Source organism: Sander vitreus, chromosome 14 (genome assembly GCF_031162955.1).
Source record: "Sander vitreus isolate 19-12246 chromosome 14, sanVit1, whole genome shotgun sequence".
Lineage (NCBI taxonomy): Eukaryota > Metazoa > Chordata > Actinopteri > Perciformes > Percidae > Sander > Sander vitreus.
In genome coordinates this window covers 13,714,698-13,731,430 of record NC_135868.1, presented here as the reverse complement: position 1 = coordinate 13,731,430, position 16,733 = coordinate 13,714,698, and the positions used below count along the sequence as shown (strand labels likewise).

The window sequence follows — 16,733 nt, the reverse complement described above, 5'->3', positions numbered from 1 at the left end:
CCTCTTGTATATTATAGCCATGCCATGGTCGTACATGAGGATGTGTATAAGGACATGCTGTTGAGTGGTCATAAAAAATGACAAAGATTCTGCCTGTCAGCAGAAATACTTAAAGCTCCCAACGGGTATAGATTTTAAGGAAACTAGAGTGATTAAGGTTTCCATCATGCCCTGCTGTAATATCGACAGACCGCAGAGCAGGTGGAGGAGTTCACAGCTGAGAGCGTTTCAAAACAGAACAGATTTCAGGCAGGAGGACACACATGAATCAAGATTCACACGCAGACTCATAAAGCATTAACAGACACAGGGAATAGCTTACACGCTGTTAAGATACCGCAGTGGATTTTACTCATACTGAGATAACAAGAAAGAACAACATATATCCATACCAACACAGAAAGACTCACACAAAAACAAAGCCACACATTCACACAAACAGAGATAAGTGATCATGGCAGTGTTGTCCCACGCTGTGTTAACCACATGGCTTGGTAGTTGGTAGTGAAAATCCCTCTGCGCTGCAGTCATGTACACCTGGTAGTGCTGCCACGATTAGTCGACGTAATCGACCATTAAAATAAGTCGACGGCAATTTTTTTAGTCTACGTCATCGTTTTACTATTGACTGCCTATTTATTTTTGGTCTCCTGTCTCAAACGGCTCGCTGTAATTCACCTCCACACCAGTCTGTGCGCTGTGCGCGCCTTGCTGGTTAATCTGCTCTCCTCTTTCTTCCCCCTCCACCCCGCCTTCACTGCTCTGATTTGAAAAATGGCAGAGGCTGGTAAAAGAGTGGTCTGTAACTTCGCCATACGAGTTGAGCAGAGGCTGCACAGTTTCACCAGCGGGCAGTGGCGCGGTCGCGGCACACCAGGCTGCCGGATGGTGTCGCTAAGAACTTGCAATGTATAACTATTATCAGACCGGCCCTCGCGTCCTCGAAACACTACCGGCCCACCGGGAAAAGTCCCGACTCCGCCTCTGAACGTAAGTATATGATTATTAATGAAACGGTGAGCAAGTCTGTACTGTTTATTAACTCTTGACAAGTACAATGACTGTCTTTGGATGTTAAACAGGCTACTTAGACTTTGGCAGTAATGTTTTAAACCCTGCCATGCACGCAAGTGTAAACGCGAGCAGCTACACACTGCCTGCGTGGTGTGAGTGTGGTGTTTCTGTTGTGTGTCAGCTGCGTTGATTTTTCTGTCCTTACACACCAGAAACGTGTCTGGCGCGGCGCTGCCGCTGCTAGCCTTGTCTGTACATATGTATGTTTCTTGATTTACTACACTCAAGCAGTGTACTTCATGTTAAACATAAATGTATACTGATTTGATTACAGCAAAGACCACGTCTGCAGTATTGACGGCAAAATAGGCTACAGAATATTTTGTTCTGTATTGACAGGTGCAATATTTGATTATCGATAATTATTTATTTTTTTAAATTACATTTATATCTGCATTTATGTCTTTTTTTATTTGGTAATATTTAAGTTATTTATATTGTTTATGGCACAAGTGACATTTTATGTTTTGGCCCTTCAGTTGAGTTCAAAATAAAATGGACAAAATAACAAACACTTGATTTTTTTTTTTTTAATTAGTCGTTAGTGGCAGCACTAACACCTGGTAGATCTTTTCGGTCGTCCAGGTAGTAACGTGTCCAGCAAAGTTTAAATCAATCCACTGGACTTGTTTTGAAATGATTGAAATGTGTTACTGTTGACTTGAAAGGCTTCAGTTTCAGCTCTTGACATCAGATGGAGAAAACCTGGGCATTGATCCCTGTGAAGCTGCCATGCCTCCCGATGAGCTGCCTGAATAGGTGGCCTCTGCCACGTCCTCATTCAGGAGGTATGGCATCGCCACAGAGATAAATGTTTTGTAAATGATACTGTAATTTATAATTATAGACATGAAATTTTTATTTGGAAAATGAAATTTAGGGAGGCTGTCTGAGTTTTAAATAATATGTACGCCAAAATGTTAGCACGTCTCAGTAAAATTGTCAACATGGAGCTGGCAATCCAAAAGAAAGATATAGCGAGGCAGCAACCATTGTAAAAGCCGCTATTTATTCATAACATCACAGGGCATAATTGGACATCACGTCCACCAGTTACTGATTGTTTGTAAAAGCTTAAGTTAGACCCAATGAGTCGTTCTTATCAGTCAACCCATATTTTAGATGTCAATATGTGATATGGTGAATGCATTATAGACACAAATGTAAATGTGCACATCATGGAAATTAAATGATACTTTTACAACACAATCCCAACTTAACGCCCACTTATACATTATTATTATTATTATTATTATTATTACACAAGCTTTTTCTGGAGCTTTCAACAGCATCTGCTGATGAAGACAATGTCAAACTATTTCAATTCCAACTAATTGAAATAGTGAAAAGTGAAAAAAAATGAAAACTGAGCAAATTCAAATTGCTCATGAAAACATGTGATACGTTTGAAAGCTCCAGAAAAAGCTAGTAAGTGGATCTTAAGTTGGGATTTTTTTGTCAAACTACTATTTCCAAGGATAAGAATGAACTTCAACACTTAACTTGACAGTGACATGACCTGTGACACTGATGATTCAAATTTGATTAAATTGTAAATTCAACCCTCTATCCTACCGGTTTTAAAAAACATTTCACATTAACGTAATTCGGAATATGCTATTGACCCATGTTCCAACAAACTGACTATAATCAGTGAGTTTAAACACAGCACCCCTTCCAACCTTATTTCCTCTAATGTCCCCTATTCCCAACAGCCTCACTAAATGTGCAGAATCCTCTACAATATTCATATCTTTATAATGCCTCATTTATGTCTGACTTAAGGGCCTCCGATCAAACGTGGCAAGATAAAAAACTGCCTCATCTTTAAATGTCACTTCAATGATGAAACCCTGACCTGGAATTAAATAAATGGCCAGCGAGCTATCTTTGATCATGTGTAATATCTCTACTAGTTTTTCAGTGGTTTAAAAACCCCAAAGGGGGGCTTTGGGGAGTTTCCCCATTAAAATCAAACAAGTTTTAATGTGACTTTATTTCGCTGAGTAAAAGAACAAAAGGAGAATACATGTCAAAGAAAATTGTGATCACAGGTTTCGTTCTCGACTGTTGTCTCTTCACCTACACTTTAGAACGTCTACACTATCATTTTAAATCTTTTAAATAAATAATACTTTTTTAATACTTTCTGCTTTTGTACTGCATTTTCGCACTATAGAACACCCAATAGATTCATACAGGTACTGTGTGTAACTCTGGGAAATATTCTTAGATGATATTCACTCATACAATATCATGTTGAATGCTTACCAAACTCTCTCGGTACAGATATAGAGTAGACGCAGGTCTGTCCAGAGGTATAGTTTCTAGGGAAGTTTGGAGATAAAACAGTCCCTTCTGTTCCTGTTGAACGACTTCCACAGGGAGCTGGAGACAGAACATACATATGTGCGCACACATAAAGACAGGCAAAGAGGGACATAATCACACACAGCAACACGTTAAATAACACACTGTTGATTTAAAATAAGTTTAAACTGTGCCAGTCTGTGTTTTAGTGTGTTACCTTGACAACTAGGCAATGCCCTGTTCCATCCAGGTCTGCCATCATCTCCCATACTACAGGTTAGGGTAGAATAGCCCTGAAGACAAAAAACAACCACATTTCACTGCAGGAAAAACAACCTCAACAAACAAACAAACCAGGCAACCAAACATCCAACAAAAGACAGACAGACAGACAGACCGACCGTCTGTCCGACCAACCAACAACCAACCCATTTAACTAATAAACCAACCAACCAATCACCCATCCAACCAGCGAACCGACCAGCCACCCAATTCACCGTCCAACCAACCAACTGACCAACCAATCAACCAACCAAGCAGCCACCCATCCATCCATTAATCCACTTTGTATTTGTACCTGCAAAACATATCCAGCCTCACAATAGAAGGTGACAGTAGAGCCAAGCTTATAATCGGATCCCAGCCTGGTCCCATTCAGAACCACGCCTGGGTCGAAACATGATTCCCTCAGTTTAGCTAGACAGGGAGAAAGAGAACGAGCGAGTCAGTGAGAGAAAGAAAGAGGATGAGGCAAAGAAAAAGCGACAGGCCCACATAAATAATAAGTCAAATTAATAATAACTACATCCTTAGCCATAATCAAATGAGGCAGGCATTTCATTGGCCTTTAAAACAGTCTGTTTGACTTAGCTGCCTTTGCCAAAGATGGAGCAACAATGATAACTTTATCCCCCGGCTTTTGTATGCTGCATGAACCTTGGAAATGATGGCGTGACATCCCTCCTAAAAGATTAGCGGCCACCCTCCATCAACTCAAGACTTAATTCCTGAGTCCACATGAAGCCAATAATGATTCTTTTGTGCAAGTAAATCAAACTCACCCCTCTGTCAGACTATTTCAACAAACACTCATTCAACAGGGACTTTATGGTGAGACCCATCTCTCTTTCCCATCTTAAAATCAGCATGATGCACACTCATCAGCGTGGGGGGAGGGGGGTGGTTAGGGATAATGCAGTGGTCTTCTTTGTTCAATGTGAAAATTCAATATTTCTAAACACATTCTGGAGACATCCTGTCATCACAGGAGACATCTTAAACACTTCATATTGCTTATGAAAAACAGATAAGACAGGAAACAGCCCCTGATGCAATTACACCAAGAAGAGTATACTAAAATTATGTTTCACAGTTACAAAGTGGCTATAAAACTGTCCCAGTTGGACTGTGTGTACTTTCTGTTTTTTTATATCATGTTATCATAAAAAGACATGTACATGTGTTGAGCCTATTTCCAGGTGACATCTAGTCCAAGATAAACTATATACCGACTATTAGATACCGACTGCAGAATAAATGACGGGGTGATTATATTGTAGATGTGTTTACTGATAATACTGGAGTGAAATTTGTCTCTGCTGTTTAGAAGTCCCCCTGCTGTAAATGATTCTCAAACAAACCTGCATCTCCCAGAGAATACAAAATCTGGGGTTTGTGCTGTTTGCCTCTTGTACCCTTTAAAGCTATTCCAGCACAAACCACTATAAAGCATTCAAGGATGGTGGTAGTATTGGGTGAATATTTTACCTTTGTATTCCAGGTGAAAGCCAGTGTAAGAAACAGACCCATCACTGCGGAATGCTAAATGCATCGTATTCGAACTGCTCTCTATCCGCTCTGGGAGTTTGCTGTCCTGGAAGCTACCTATCAGAGGACTGTTGCTATCCGGACCATCATAGATATACAGGAAGTCATAGTTTGGCTCAATGTTGAAACTAGAGATAGATTAGGAAAAAAAAAAAAACAGATAAGGACAAGAGGTAGGGGGAAGCAGATGGGGAGAACAGGGGCACAGAAAGAGTCAACACTGACATGTAGGATTGAGGTTTCAATTAGAAACATGGTAATTTACAGTTTTTTTCCGTTTTTTATAATAGAAAGAATATGTGCAGAAAGTTCCTGAGAGCAGATTTAAAGAGCATTTTCAGAACACTAAATGGTAGAGGTAAAAATATCCACTTTTAGAAAACAGTGTCATGGTCTGAAATGGTTGTCAGGTGCTCATAAAGTACATTGACAGTTTTTGGTTAAACCACAATGTATGTTGCAAAATAATCAAAAAGAAGGCTGGTAGTTACAAGCCCTTTATCATCTGATATGGAGTTATAATTGTATTTCACCAGTCCTAAATGTACCAGATAGACATTCACTGTTGCCAGAGGATGAATCCTGATGATCAACTATCTTCTTCTCTAGCACTAAAAAGGTCAAAATGTCCATGTGATGTAGTCCATTTTGATTCGATTCGAAGAATGAAGCTGAGTGATAATACTGTATTTCTTATCAATGTCATTTAACAAAGTTAGGGCATTTCACCGTGGAAAATTAAATGTTTGACAGTAAAAAAAAGTCAGTGAACTTAATTGTTACGTAATAAAGCAGGTTACCCGATAAAAGCCAGCGACAGGACGTAGTCGGAGTTGACAGCAATGAGCCAATCACAGTCCTTGGAGTGAGGGTAGGGATGTGGGTAGTTAGGAGACAGTATAAATCCATTGGAGCCAGTTAGGTTTCCTCCACATGGAGCTATGACGGGAACAAAAGCAAAGGTATACATTCATTCTAATTCACATTCTCTCAAGCTCAACCATGCAGTATAAAAAACTATTTTCATTGTTTTTAGTGAATCTTAGTTATAAAAGTATAGAGAGAGGTGGGCAGGATAATCACATCAGCAGGTTCAGACCACTAAATATGATCTTTTTTACACAGCCCTTCTGTAAGTCACACACAGATGTGTCCTTGAGCAAGGTACTAAACACAACAACCGCAGTTGTGTGTGCAGCACATCTATTCTATGTCCCTATAAATATATGGAAGCTGGTCTTTTCACCTATGCAGACAGGCGGGCTGGGCTGCCAGTAGTATCTGTTATCCACTTGTATACAGGTGATTTTGTCATCCCCCTGGAGTTCGTATCCTGGGTCACACTGAAAGGACACTGAATCCCCCGGCTCACGGCCATCTCCACTACGACTGCCATTCATTGGTACACCTGGGTCCCTGCAGGCTGTAGCTACTGAGCCTGGACAGAGAGGGGACAGGGAGAAAAATTAGTGAATGGAGGAGAAAGAGGGAAGGGCAATTATAATAATTTGTGTAACACTGGATATCTATAGTTAACTAAGCTAATGCATTGACTCAGTGCATAAAATCAGTGCTACCTCAAGTAACTGTTTGCTATTCTGTATTACGAAACATCTGTTAAGATCATTTCTGGTTGGTTAAATCAGGTTTTTCAAGTAGCAACAAGTAGTAACGTTATGCTCGTTATGCTCATTTGGATTCTCAGTTGTGTGAAATATTGATTTTTTTGTCAAATGAAGATACACTAGAAAAAACATTCAGTCATAACAAACAGTATTGGTCCCTCTTAAGCACACCTGAAACCTACAATCTTACACAAATTAAAGACATATGTAAAGAAAAATTATGCACGGAACTTCAACAATAATAGTAGGTAAACTATCACAACTTCTCTCATTTTAATATTGAATATACTATAATAATGTTTGGTACATTAGTTCTGCACATAACTTACTAGAGAACTGAATAGCAAATCCTGACTTGCTGATGTAAAAATCAGTCTCAAACTGAACAGTGACAGTGTTCAGTGTGGAGTGGATGCCCTCAGGTAGCAGTGACCCACTGAGCTCTGACAAAGACATTTCATTCTCAGGTGGTCCGTCCCAAACCTTCAGCATGTCGTGGCTGGCTTCTGTGTCAAAGGCCAAGAACTGCAGACTGTAATTTGCAAGACAACAAATAAAACACTATCAACAATATAAACATTATCTCTTCATCAAATCAGAAAAGCATTTTCTCTAACTACTACTAAAGGCTCACAAAGAGAGACTATTATAAAAACCTTATTGGATATGAATTTTTTGTGGTTGGTGATTTCTTATATAGTATCCAAACCCAAGTGAGATACATTTCATCATTACTATTATATTGTAAATACAACACTAAGAGGAGATCCTTCTTCAACTGCACATTTTTACAAAAGAATTGGAGTAGGCACTGAAATGAATGACATTGTTATTTTAACTTAACTACTGGGAAGAATTTGGGTGGGCCACATTACCTCACAATGTTTCCTGAGTCCACCTCGATGGTCCAGGTGCAGCGCAGATTATTGTCATAAGGAAAAGGGTACCCAGGGGAAAGAATCCTCCCTGAAGACTCATCTTTAAAACGGCCACCACACTCCGCTACAGGAACCACACACACACACACACACACACACACAGGTATGAGACATGAAAGTTAATATGTTACAAATATCAATTGAGCCAACCAATGGGCAATAGATGAGTGTGTATTTAAGTGTGTATGACATGTATATATGTATGATGTCGGTGGCAATTGTTTATCAAAGTAATCAGATCCACCAGGTGCACCTCAGTAGCCACTGAGCAGTGATTAAACGATCGCCACATAGACAAATGGATTAAGAAAGAACTCTCTTTTGCTGTGTCCCTCTGTCTTTCTCAGGCACAGAGAGAGAAGAGAAAAGGGAGAAGAAGAGACAAAGTGCTGATCCTGCATTCATCCCTAAAGAAACCACCACACATTATATAACAGAAAATAATTCCCCTCCCTCCCTCAGGCTCCCCTCCCTTCGTCACTGGAATATATTATCTCAAGTAATAGGAGCAATATTAAGAGAAGAGAAAAAAAGAGAGGGGAATAAGAAAAAGTAAGCCAAAAATGAGAGAACCAAGGGGGATTAAGAAGGAAACACTACGAGTAATAATAAGAAGCAATATAATATTTAGACTGGAGGTTAGCTGAGGTCATGGCGTGTCACTGCTAAAATATAAAGTCAGAGAATATCAGCCAGTGGTTTTATGAGTCTTTCATTATTGATAGTGAGAAGGAGAGAGACTTATTAAGCTGAATCCAAAATCAGAAAGTTCACAGGCAGCGACGAATAAAGAAAGGTCCTTAAAACATAGGGCTTACCGTTATGCTTATAGCTCCCATCTGGGGCACAGCTGCAGCAGCCATTTTGTGTGACATTCTGTACAGGCTTAGCATTTTTTCCCCGGCTTAATTAGAGAATGTAATCATTTAACCAAATACCTGTCTCCAAATAAGCTTTAGGTACTATACAAGGCACTTGTTCATGTAAGTGTGTAAGTTATGGAGCCCTGATATTGCATCGCCTGTAAAAGACCATTATTGACTTGTTGACATCAATATTCAGAGCTGTGGTTTGTATTTTCCCATCAGTTTGAAGCCATGAAAAATGAATTAAAAATGCAATGGTGTTATAATGGAACATTTAGAAATATGTCAATACTCAAAGAGTAGTTGCTTCCCAGTAGGTTTTATCGTTTACATAAAATGGTCTGCAATTTGATACAGTGGTCTTCAGCAAACCAAATCGATTAAAATGTGTTTATGAAACACTTAGCCCATTACAGAGTAAGAATGACATAAATAGGGGTTAAAAACAAGCAGAGAAACACATGTAATACGAAGAGGTTGGATTTGTGTGCATTTGTACGTGTGTGGGAATGTTTGTTTTTTTTCGGGGGGAAGAGAGAGAGAGAGAGAGAGAGAGAGAGAGAGAGAGAGAGAGTGTAAGAGGGCAGTATAACAGACAGCAAATCACCCACTCCAGGGAAGGAAATGGGTCAATTGGGCAGTGGGGGTCCAGGTGGTAAACTCTCCTGAACAAATAGGCTTTTCAATAAGACTTAAAAACTACAGCAGTGTGGGATCTCATGAAAAAAATCAAGACAGCAATTCCACAGGAAATTGGCCTCCACCTGCTTTCTATCCAGATTATTGAATGTCCTCCTGTAAGCAGAGACTTTGCATAACGCAGCGAATGACTGTACTTTATTATTATAGAGCAATTATTAGTTTTCTACTACTTTAAATGTGCATGTGCACCAGTTGAGTTCTGGGTAAATAAGATATTCCAGCTTGAGAACAGCTCATTGCCATAATCAACTATGGAGAAAAAAACACTCAAAAGAGAAGCAGGGTTTAATTACGTTGATATTTTTTCATTGTATATATCCTGCTCTTGGTTTGTGCATTGAGCAGATGTGTCAAAATGGCTGTTTTAAATTGAAAACCAATACCTTTGACAACTGTGCAGCTATTCAACAAATGGATTAATGTCTGCAGATGTCAGCGGTATGGACACATCACGCAGCAGAAAATGCAGTAATACGGGTGAAAGCCAAGGTAACAATGAACCCTCCTCACATTTCCCTATCAAGCTTATTACAGGTCGTTATTCAAGGTTCAACTCACAATAAGTGTGTGTGTGTGCCTTTGTATGTCTGTATACATTTATTTGTGTCTTTTTAATTAACTTCTTTTCAAAAAAAGTAAACCGCTACAAATAGCAAGCGACATACCGATACAAGAAGGCAGAGGGTTATCCCAGGCTCTCCTTTCGCCAGTCATGCACTTCAGTGTGGAAGCACCATGCAGCGTGTATCCGGGCTCACATCTGTATGTGATGCTGCTCCCGGAGAAATGACCTTGGTCATTGACCTTGAAGCCGAACTGAGGCACGCCTGGGTCCTCACAATGAGACAACTCAAAACCTAGAGAGAGAAAAAGATAGTTAAAGATCTATGCAGTGTGTACTTTTAAAAATACTCGGCAATGGACATCTGAGACCCACTAGATGCACAACACTATTTCCTTAATATCTGGCGCACTCAAGTATTCTGTTTGAGCTTTACAATATCACAGATCCTTTTAAGCTATCATCCAGATTTGATAAAAAAAAAAAAAAAAAAAAACACAGGAAAAGATATGTGAGACATCCCAATATTAGGAGCATACAACTTATCCAATTTAATGTTGTTTTTCATAGTGTATTCATCATGTTGAGAGTGAGATGTGAAGTTGGTGCGTGTCCAAATCCTTAAAAATGGCCATTTGCAAAGCTGTTTTTTTACCATCTGCAATCTGAACACATCTACTGGGAATGATCGCCCATCTCAGATTGTTCTATATATGTGAGAGATGTATAAGAAAATAAACCATGCATTATTCATTGAATTACACCTCCAAACTGTATTGAATTCCAGCCTATAGTGAGGCATACAGTAGTTTTCCAGTAGTACATTAAAAGCCAATGTATCTTGTTTGCATGGCTAACTAGCTATCTGTATCAGTATGAGAAAGTTGAGGTGCAGTGGAGTAAGTAATGTTCCACTCTTCAAAATGCTATGTATATTATCCTGCATGACTCCATTTAAACACATTAGATTTTCTCATTCCAACTATGCATCTAAGAGGGCACTGACAAACGTGGGTGTGCTCAGAAAGCACCTTTAACACCCAATCCTAAACTGGAATCAGAGCTCTTTTAAATCTTTGTTTTCAAACGCAACACTTTTTTTGTGATAATTTCGGCAGTGGAATTTTCAATCAGTTCAGTGACGGTTTCACAAATGAGAACCGTTTAGAGTTAACTTGATTCTGCAAGTATGTTACATTTGTCAGGAATTAGTACAGCTGTCACGTGGCATTTAATTGCTGAATTAATGTGACACCCATACTGACTCTCACTCCACTCTATTGTTACCTAATTTAACAGCACATAACTACAGTAAAAGTGAGATAAGATGTAATGGACAGTCCAAAATAATTACATACCGTAATTCCTCAAATAAAGACCGGTAGTCAATTAAAAGCCAGGCCTCTGATAGCGGCCGGGGGCGCGGTCAACATGGACAAATAAAGTGCCTTTCATATAATATTAAGTAATATTCAGTAATAACATTTAAGTTCATTGTAATGTACATTTCTACCAATTTCATTTAACAGATTCAACAATATATTCATGCTTTTTTCCACACTTAGTTTTTCTTGATTATTGTCCTACCGGTATTTTAGTCAGTGCGGCTGTATGTGTTACTCGGCCAAGTGTAGTTTGTAGTAACGTGCAGGTGCCAATAGATGGCAGTAGCTACATTGGATGTAACATGGGTCTCATTTAGTGCTAGCACAGAATGACGGGCTCTGGTGCTAGTGACGGACTTTTCAACAACAGAACGAAAAGTGGTGGAAAACTCGGGAGAAAAAGCTGCGAGACATTTCGACATTGACCCCAGGAGAATCCAATACTGGAAGAAACAGAAGGATGAGCTGACAAGATTAGCCGACAAGAGCACGGCTAGCTGGAGGTGGGAGGAAAAAAGTTAGCCTAGAGCTAGAAACAAATAGAGCTACCGTCTGTAATGTTAATTAGTTACTGGTGTGCTGCAAACCAGCAACTACTGTATGCTCTTATTGTAATCTACCAGCAATACCTAACCTATATTTGAAATAAATACCCGGTACATTTACAGGGTTCAAACTGACACAATGGCGGTGTTTGATTAATTCGGATCCAAATTGCTTTGTCGTCCTTCTGGCTGTTGTTGTATATGGTGATGTTTTTGCAAATGTTTCTTAAAAAATGAATGATCTCTGTCCACTGGAATGCTATGGCTTTTAATTTTAAACAGTTTAATTAAAACAAGTATACTTATCAAACAGATGGAATTAGAAATAAAGGCCTGCCTCTAACAAAAGCCTGCTTCAAATAAAAGCCTGGTACCTTCTGCAGTTCAGGTAAATAAAGGCACCGGTTTTTATTTGAGGAATTACGGTATAGGCAATATATATGTGAATCGGGCAGACTTTTTTGTATACTTGACGCCTCTACCCAAATATTTACATAAATTGAGATCAAGGTTTCAATACTAGAGTTGTGTATCAGGGGGAAGTTGTTTCTTTACATTATATTCTTGGTCACAATTGAACTCAGCCACACACAATCAGGTTTTGACTAGGTTTATTTACTGATTAGCTGTCTGAACTTACTGGAGTAGACCAGTTTGAATCCTTCCCCTGTACTTTCTGCATCACTGTAAAATTCCAGCCAGAGATGATTGGAAGTGGAGATCAGCGTCAGGCCCAACATAGACGATCCCGTGAATGCTCCCAGAACTTGGGCTGTGCTGTCTTTGCCATCATAAATCTGTAATAACAGCACAATGCATTTGAAATGCAAATACAACATAATAAACAACCAGTGATGGCCAAGTATAGTTTTCAATGGCATGAATTGAGTCTTTTTTATCATCACTGATCAGTTTTAGACACAAATGTCAGGCAAGAAGAATGTGTGTGCATGTGTGTTTACCTTGAGTATATCCCCTTGGGCAAGATGAAAGGTTCGAGCAGAGATGTTGATGCCTTTCCCAGCTTGCACCTGGAGTAAAAATGAAATCCAAATTAGTTATTAACCTCTGCTTATTTTCACAATGTTTGTTACATGTGTGCCAGAGTCTCTATTAACCTTAGTTAGGATGTCTAGATTAGTTACCTGGATGCTGTAGATGCACTCGTGGTTGTTGTCATAGTTCATTGGATAGTTTGGAGAGAGAAGGATCCCTTCATTGTTCATAACTGAAGAACCACACTCCGCTGATGACAAATACAGTAAGAAGAGCATTAAAAAGGTATAAATTATATATATATATTTTTTTCTTCCCCTTCTTAAAAACTTAACTGGAAACACAGGCTGTCCTTAGAGAATAAAGATTGTTTCATCTCACAGAAGATGACGATTCCTTATTTTCCTATAAATGGACAATATCCTGTGTGCTTGTGTGCATTTAATTTAACAACCCTTTTAAACAGCTGTACTGTCAGCCATCTACTTCAGTTGACGAGAATGGGTAGGCTGTAAAATTGAGAAACTAATTTACCTAAAGATACCCACTCTCAGCACTTCCCACATGTGCCCTCTATCTACAGTATCCATGTCCCATTCCTTTCTTTTGACCCCTCCCTCTCTTTCCCTATCTCCCTCTCTCCCCCCCTCTTGTGTCTCTGCTGGTGTAATAGTCATATTACAGCTGCCATATCGTCAATAAATCATGCTGCTACAGTTTCCATTTAGAAAATTACCTCTCTACCCTCTCCCCTCTTACACTCCCTTGCTCTTGTTCTTTCTCTGTCTCCCTCTCTATGAATAGTGTCTCCTTTACCCTCCTCTACTTCAATCAACCTACCTCTTCCACTTCCACAAGTTTTCTTTTCTCCTTTCCCTCCTCTTTTTTCCTGTTCTTTTTTTTCTCTTTTCCCTACTGCTTCTGTCTCATTTCCCTTAACAAATGTGCTAAATAGAAGATAATGTCCAGAAATAACTGAAAAGTAGAAAAAAAACAAGACAAAGGCACGTTTAATTTTCTGAAAAAGCAAAGACACCTCTTTAGCACCTCTCTATCTCCCTCATGAACAGTATTTTATGAAAACAATATGTTTGACCCACTAGGCAGGTAAAGAAACCTAACGCAGGGCACCAAAGCAATACTTTAAACCTGTAAAGTACATCCCTTGGTTAATGAAAATCACAAAACACAAAAGCAAAGCACAATGCAAACTTTTGCAGTGCTAAGATATTAGAAAACGTCACATTAAAAGGTCTAATCGTCCCTTTCCTCTACTCTTCCATTCTCCTTTGTGATGTGCATCACCTCATGACACACAACACACATGCACTAAATATAGCAAACCACACTACACCATAGAACACCAGCACGCAACACCACTCCCAACTCTTTGCATTATCTATGTCTTTGCACGTTGATGACAAAGAGCCAAAGATGTACAACACAACACTGCAAACATAATGCAAAGCTGAAAATAGGATGTTAAAAAAATTCTCACCAGCAATCTGAAATGAAAAAGTTAACTACTGTATCTGCTCTTTTACTAGAACTGGATGGTAATGTCTGTCTTTCTACACATGTATAGTCTCATGCTTCTCACAGTGTTGCTAAAAACAATCCTGTGAAGGAGAAACATTTAGTGTAGTCTATTTAGCTTTTTATATAGCCCTCTATTGATTCTACATTTGCGACCACATAAAATCAGATTTGACACATTTCTTGCTTGCAAATATAGCTAGGCGATAAATCTATTTTATGAATTCAATCAAATTTATGATTTAGGACGAGGTTTAAAAATCGATTTTCACTTTAACTTGGGTAATTACTGTGCGGAACCCCCGTGAGCTCCCGTAGTTCGTAGTGCGGGAGTCTATATCCTTGACGTTCCACTTCCGGGATTGCTCCAGTGCCGCAGGAAATCCTGCTGGAGGCATGTATTTTCGCAGATGTCCGTTTCCTTCCATTTTCTTTGTGTTGGAATTTTAAACTCCGGTGGATTTATGAGGACTATGGTTAACTGCTCCTCAGATCTCTGCAGGGTAAATTGAGACAGCTAGCTAGACTATCTGTCCAATCTGAGTTTTCTCTCGCACACCTGACCTTGATGATTGTGATTGGTTTAAAGAAATGCTAATAAACCAGAGCACGTTTTTCTCCCATCCCAAATTGCTATGTGGACTATGTGACCTGCTATGAGACCAGACCCTCCTCCGCTCCGCAGCGTGTGGATGGTCTGGCAAAGCGAGACTAATAGTGCGGTGATGTGTCATATTTTGTTCCAATGAAATCTGACACCCGCATGCCTGCTCTCATCCCCGGCTCTCTGAAGCCACCGGCATCGCCGAGGCATGGAAGTCCCAGGGGGAGCCAACTAGCGGGCGGCTGGCTTGATAGCTAGCTTGCTAATTCCACAATGTTTTCATGCTACACTGGTTAACGTTACAGAAAAGGAGTCAGAAAAAAGTTTGGCGATAGCAATGTGATTTGCTGCGCTGTGTGGAGGATTTTCTGAATCTCTCTGGAGAGCACCTGGGCATAACAAGCCTATCGCTAAGAGAGCTCTTCACCTCACTATAAAATATTGTACATTGGATGATCCTCATTTGGCATAACACTCTTGAGCTTCATACCCATTCTTTACTCCATGATCCCGTGTAATGAGTCAGGGGTCAATTGCTGTCCCACATTAGACTTATCCTGACTATTGAAAGACAGTAGGTAAGCCCTTCTGTGGTGCCCAGGGAACAACTTTAAGGCCAGTGTCTTGGTCAAGGACAATGACTGGAGTACTGCTAATACACCAAAAGAAACCCAACACAAACACAGGGGAAGTAGGCAAACTCTGAGATTTAAACCCATGACTCTCCAATGTCATTTTCTCTTTTTGTTGTCAAACTTGACCAGTATTTGGCCGGGTTAGCTCAGTTGGTAGAGCGGGCGCACATGTGTAGGGGTTTGCTCCTCGGCGCAGCAGTCGCAGGTTCGGCTCCGACCTGCGGCCCTTTGCTGCTTGTCCCCCTCTCTCTCCCTTTTCATGTCTTCATCTGTCCTGTGAAAATAAAGGCCTAAAAATGCCCAAAAAAAGAATCTAAAAAAAACAAACAAAAAAAACAACTTGTAGTGTGTTTTTCGCTTTTTTAATTCCAATTGATATATCTTCACTGCAATTTGTGTTGCCTCCAGCATATGGTTCATAGAGAGATTCTTTATTCTCCCATTTGTATGCATGCGCACTACATCTAAATTTCACTTTGTGTTGTCTCTACAAGCATGTATTTGTTTGCTGCTTGTAAACACTCCACTGAGTGACAGATTGCCTGAGTTACTTAATTATGGATTAGAGTTCAATGTGGTGCATGAACCTACTGTACAGCTGATTGCACACCGGACCATAAGATAAGCCCTACTATGTTCCGCCTCTTCTGTCAGTTTCACTTCAGTTTAATCAACACGTTTGGAAAGCATCCAAGAACATGATAAATCCTAAAATGTTCTAGTGTTAAATACAAAAAAGTCAGAGTCATATTTCTCATAATGTCCTTGATTGTAAAACTCATAACTTAAAGGGGTGATACAGGATTGTGAACAGGCCAAAACTCTCTGCCCACTGATGATTCACCTCGAAGACATATCACTGACATTTATTGTTCATCCAATAACTGAAATTTGGCGTGTATAAATGTGGCTTTTAGTGATAGTCCTATTCAGTTTAGCGTCAATTTTGTTCACTGTATTTAATAGAACCGTTCGAACAAAGTTTAAAGAGAATCTAATCAAGGAAAGGGGTACATTACACCTTTAAATGTACTTCCAAGATGAAAGTATAAATACCTAAAGGTTTTTCTCTTTCAGCCACTTCCTTTACCTTTAAGGATATTAAATAGTATAAGAACTTTCATTTCT

The 16,733-nt window shown here is 39.5% G+C and overlaps 1 protein-coding gene across 1 annotated transcript in view; it reads right to left on the bottom strand.

Moving 5' to 3' along the window:
* The window catches only part of csmd3b (CUB and Sushi multiple domains 3b), a 397,291-nt gene that overhangs the window by 63,323 nt on the left and 317,235 nt on the right, over nucleotides 1-16,733 (bottom strand). The window contains exons 22-33 of the mRNA XM_078268303.1: nucleotides 12,980-13,080; nucleotides 12,797-12,865; nucleotides 12,475-12,631; nucleotides 10,008-10,199; nucleotides 7,712-7,838; nucleotides 7,166-7,368; nucleotides 6,458-6,649; nucleotides 6,012-6,150; nucleotides 5,152-5,339; nucleotides 3,962-4,080; nucleotides 3,602-3,677; nucleotides 3,346-3,462 (exon numbers count right to left, since the gene is read on the bottom strand). Of these exons, the coding sequence (XP_078124429.1) occupies nucleotides 3,346-3,462; nucleotides 3,602-3,677; nucleotides 3,962-4,080; nucleotides 5,152-5,339; nucleotides 6,012-6,150; nucleotides 6,458-6,649; nucleotides 7,166-7,368; nucleotides 7,712-7,838; nucleotides 10,008-10,199; nucleotides 12,475-12,631; nucleotides 12,797-12,865; nucleotides 12,980-13,080 (1,680 nt within the window). The remainder of the gene's footprint in view (nucleotides 1-3,345; nucleotides 3,463-3,601; nucleotides 3,678-3,961; nucleotides 4,081-5,151; nucleotides 5,340-6,011; nucleotides 6,151-6,457; nucleotides 6,650-7,165; nucleotides 7,369-7,711; nucleotides 7,839-10,007; nucleotides 10,200-12,474; nucleotides 12,632-12,796; nucleotides 12,866-12,979; nucleotides 13,081-16,733) is intronic.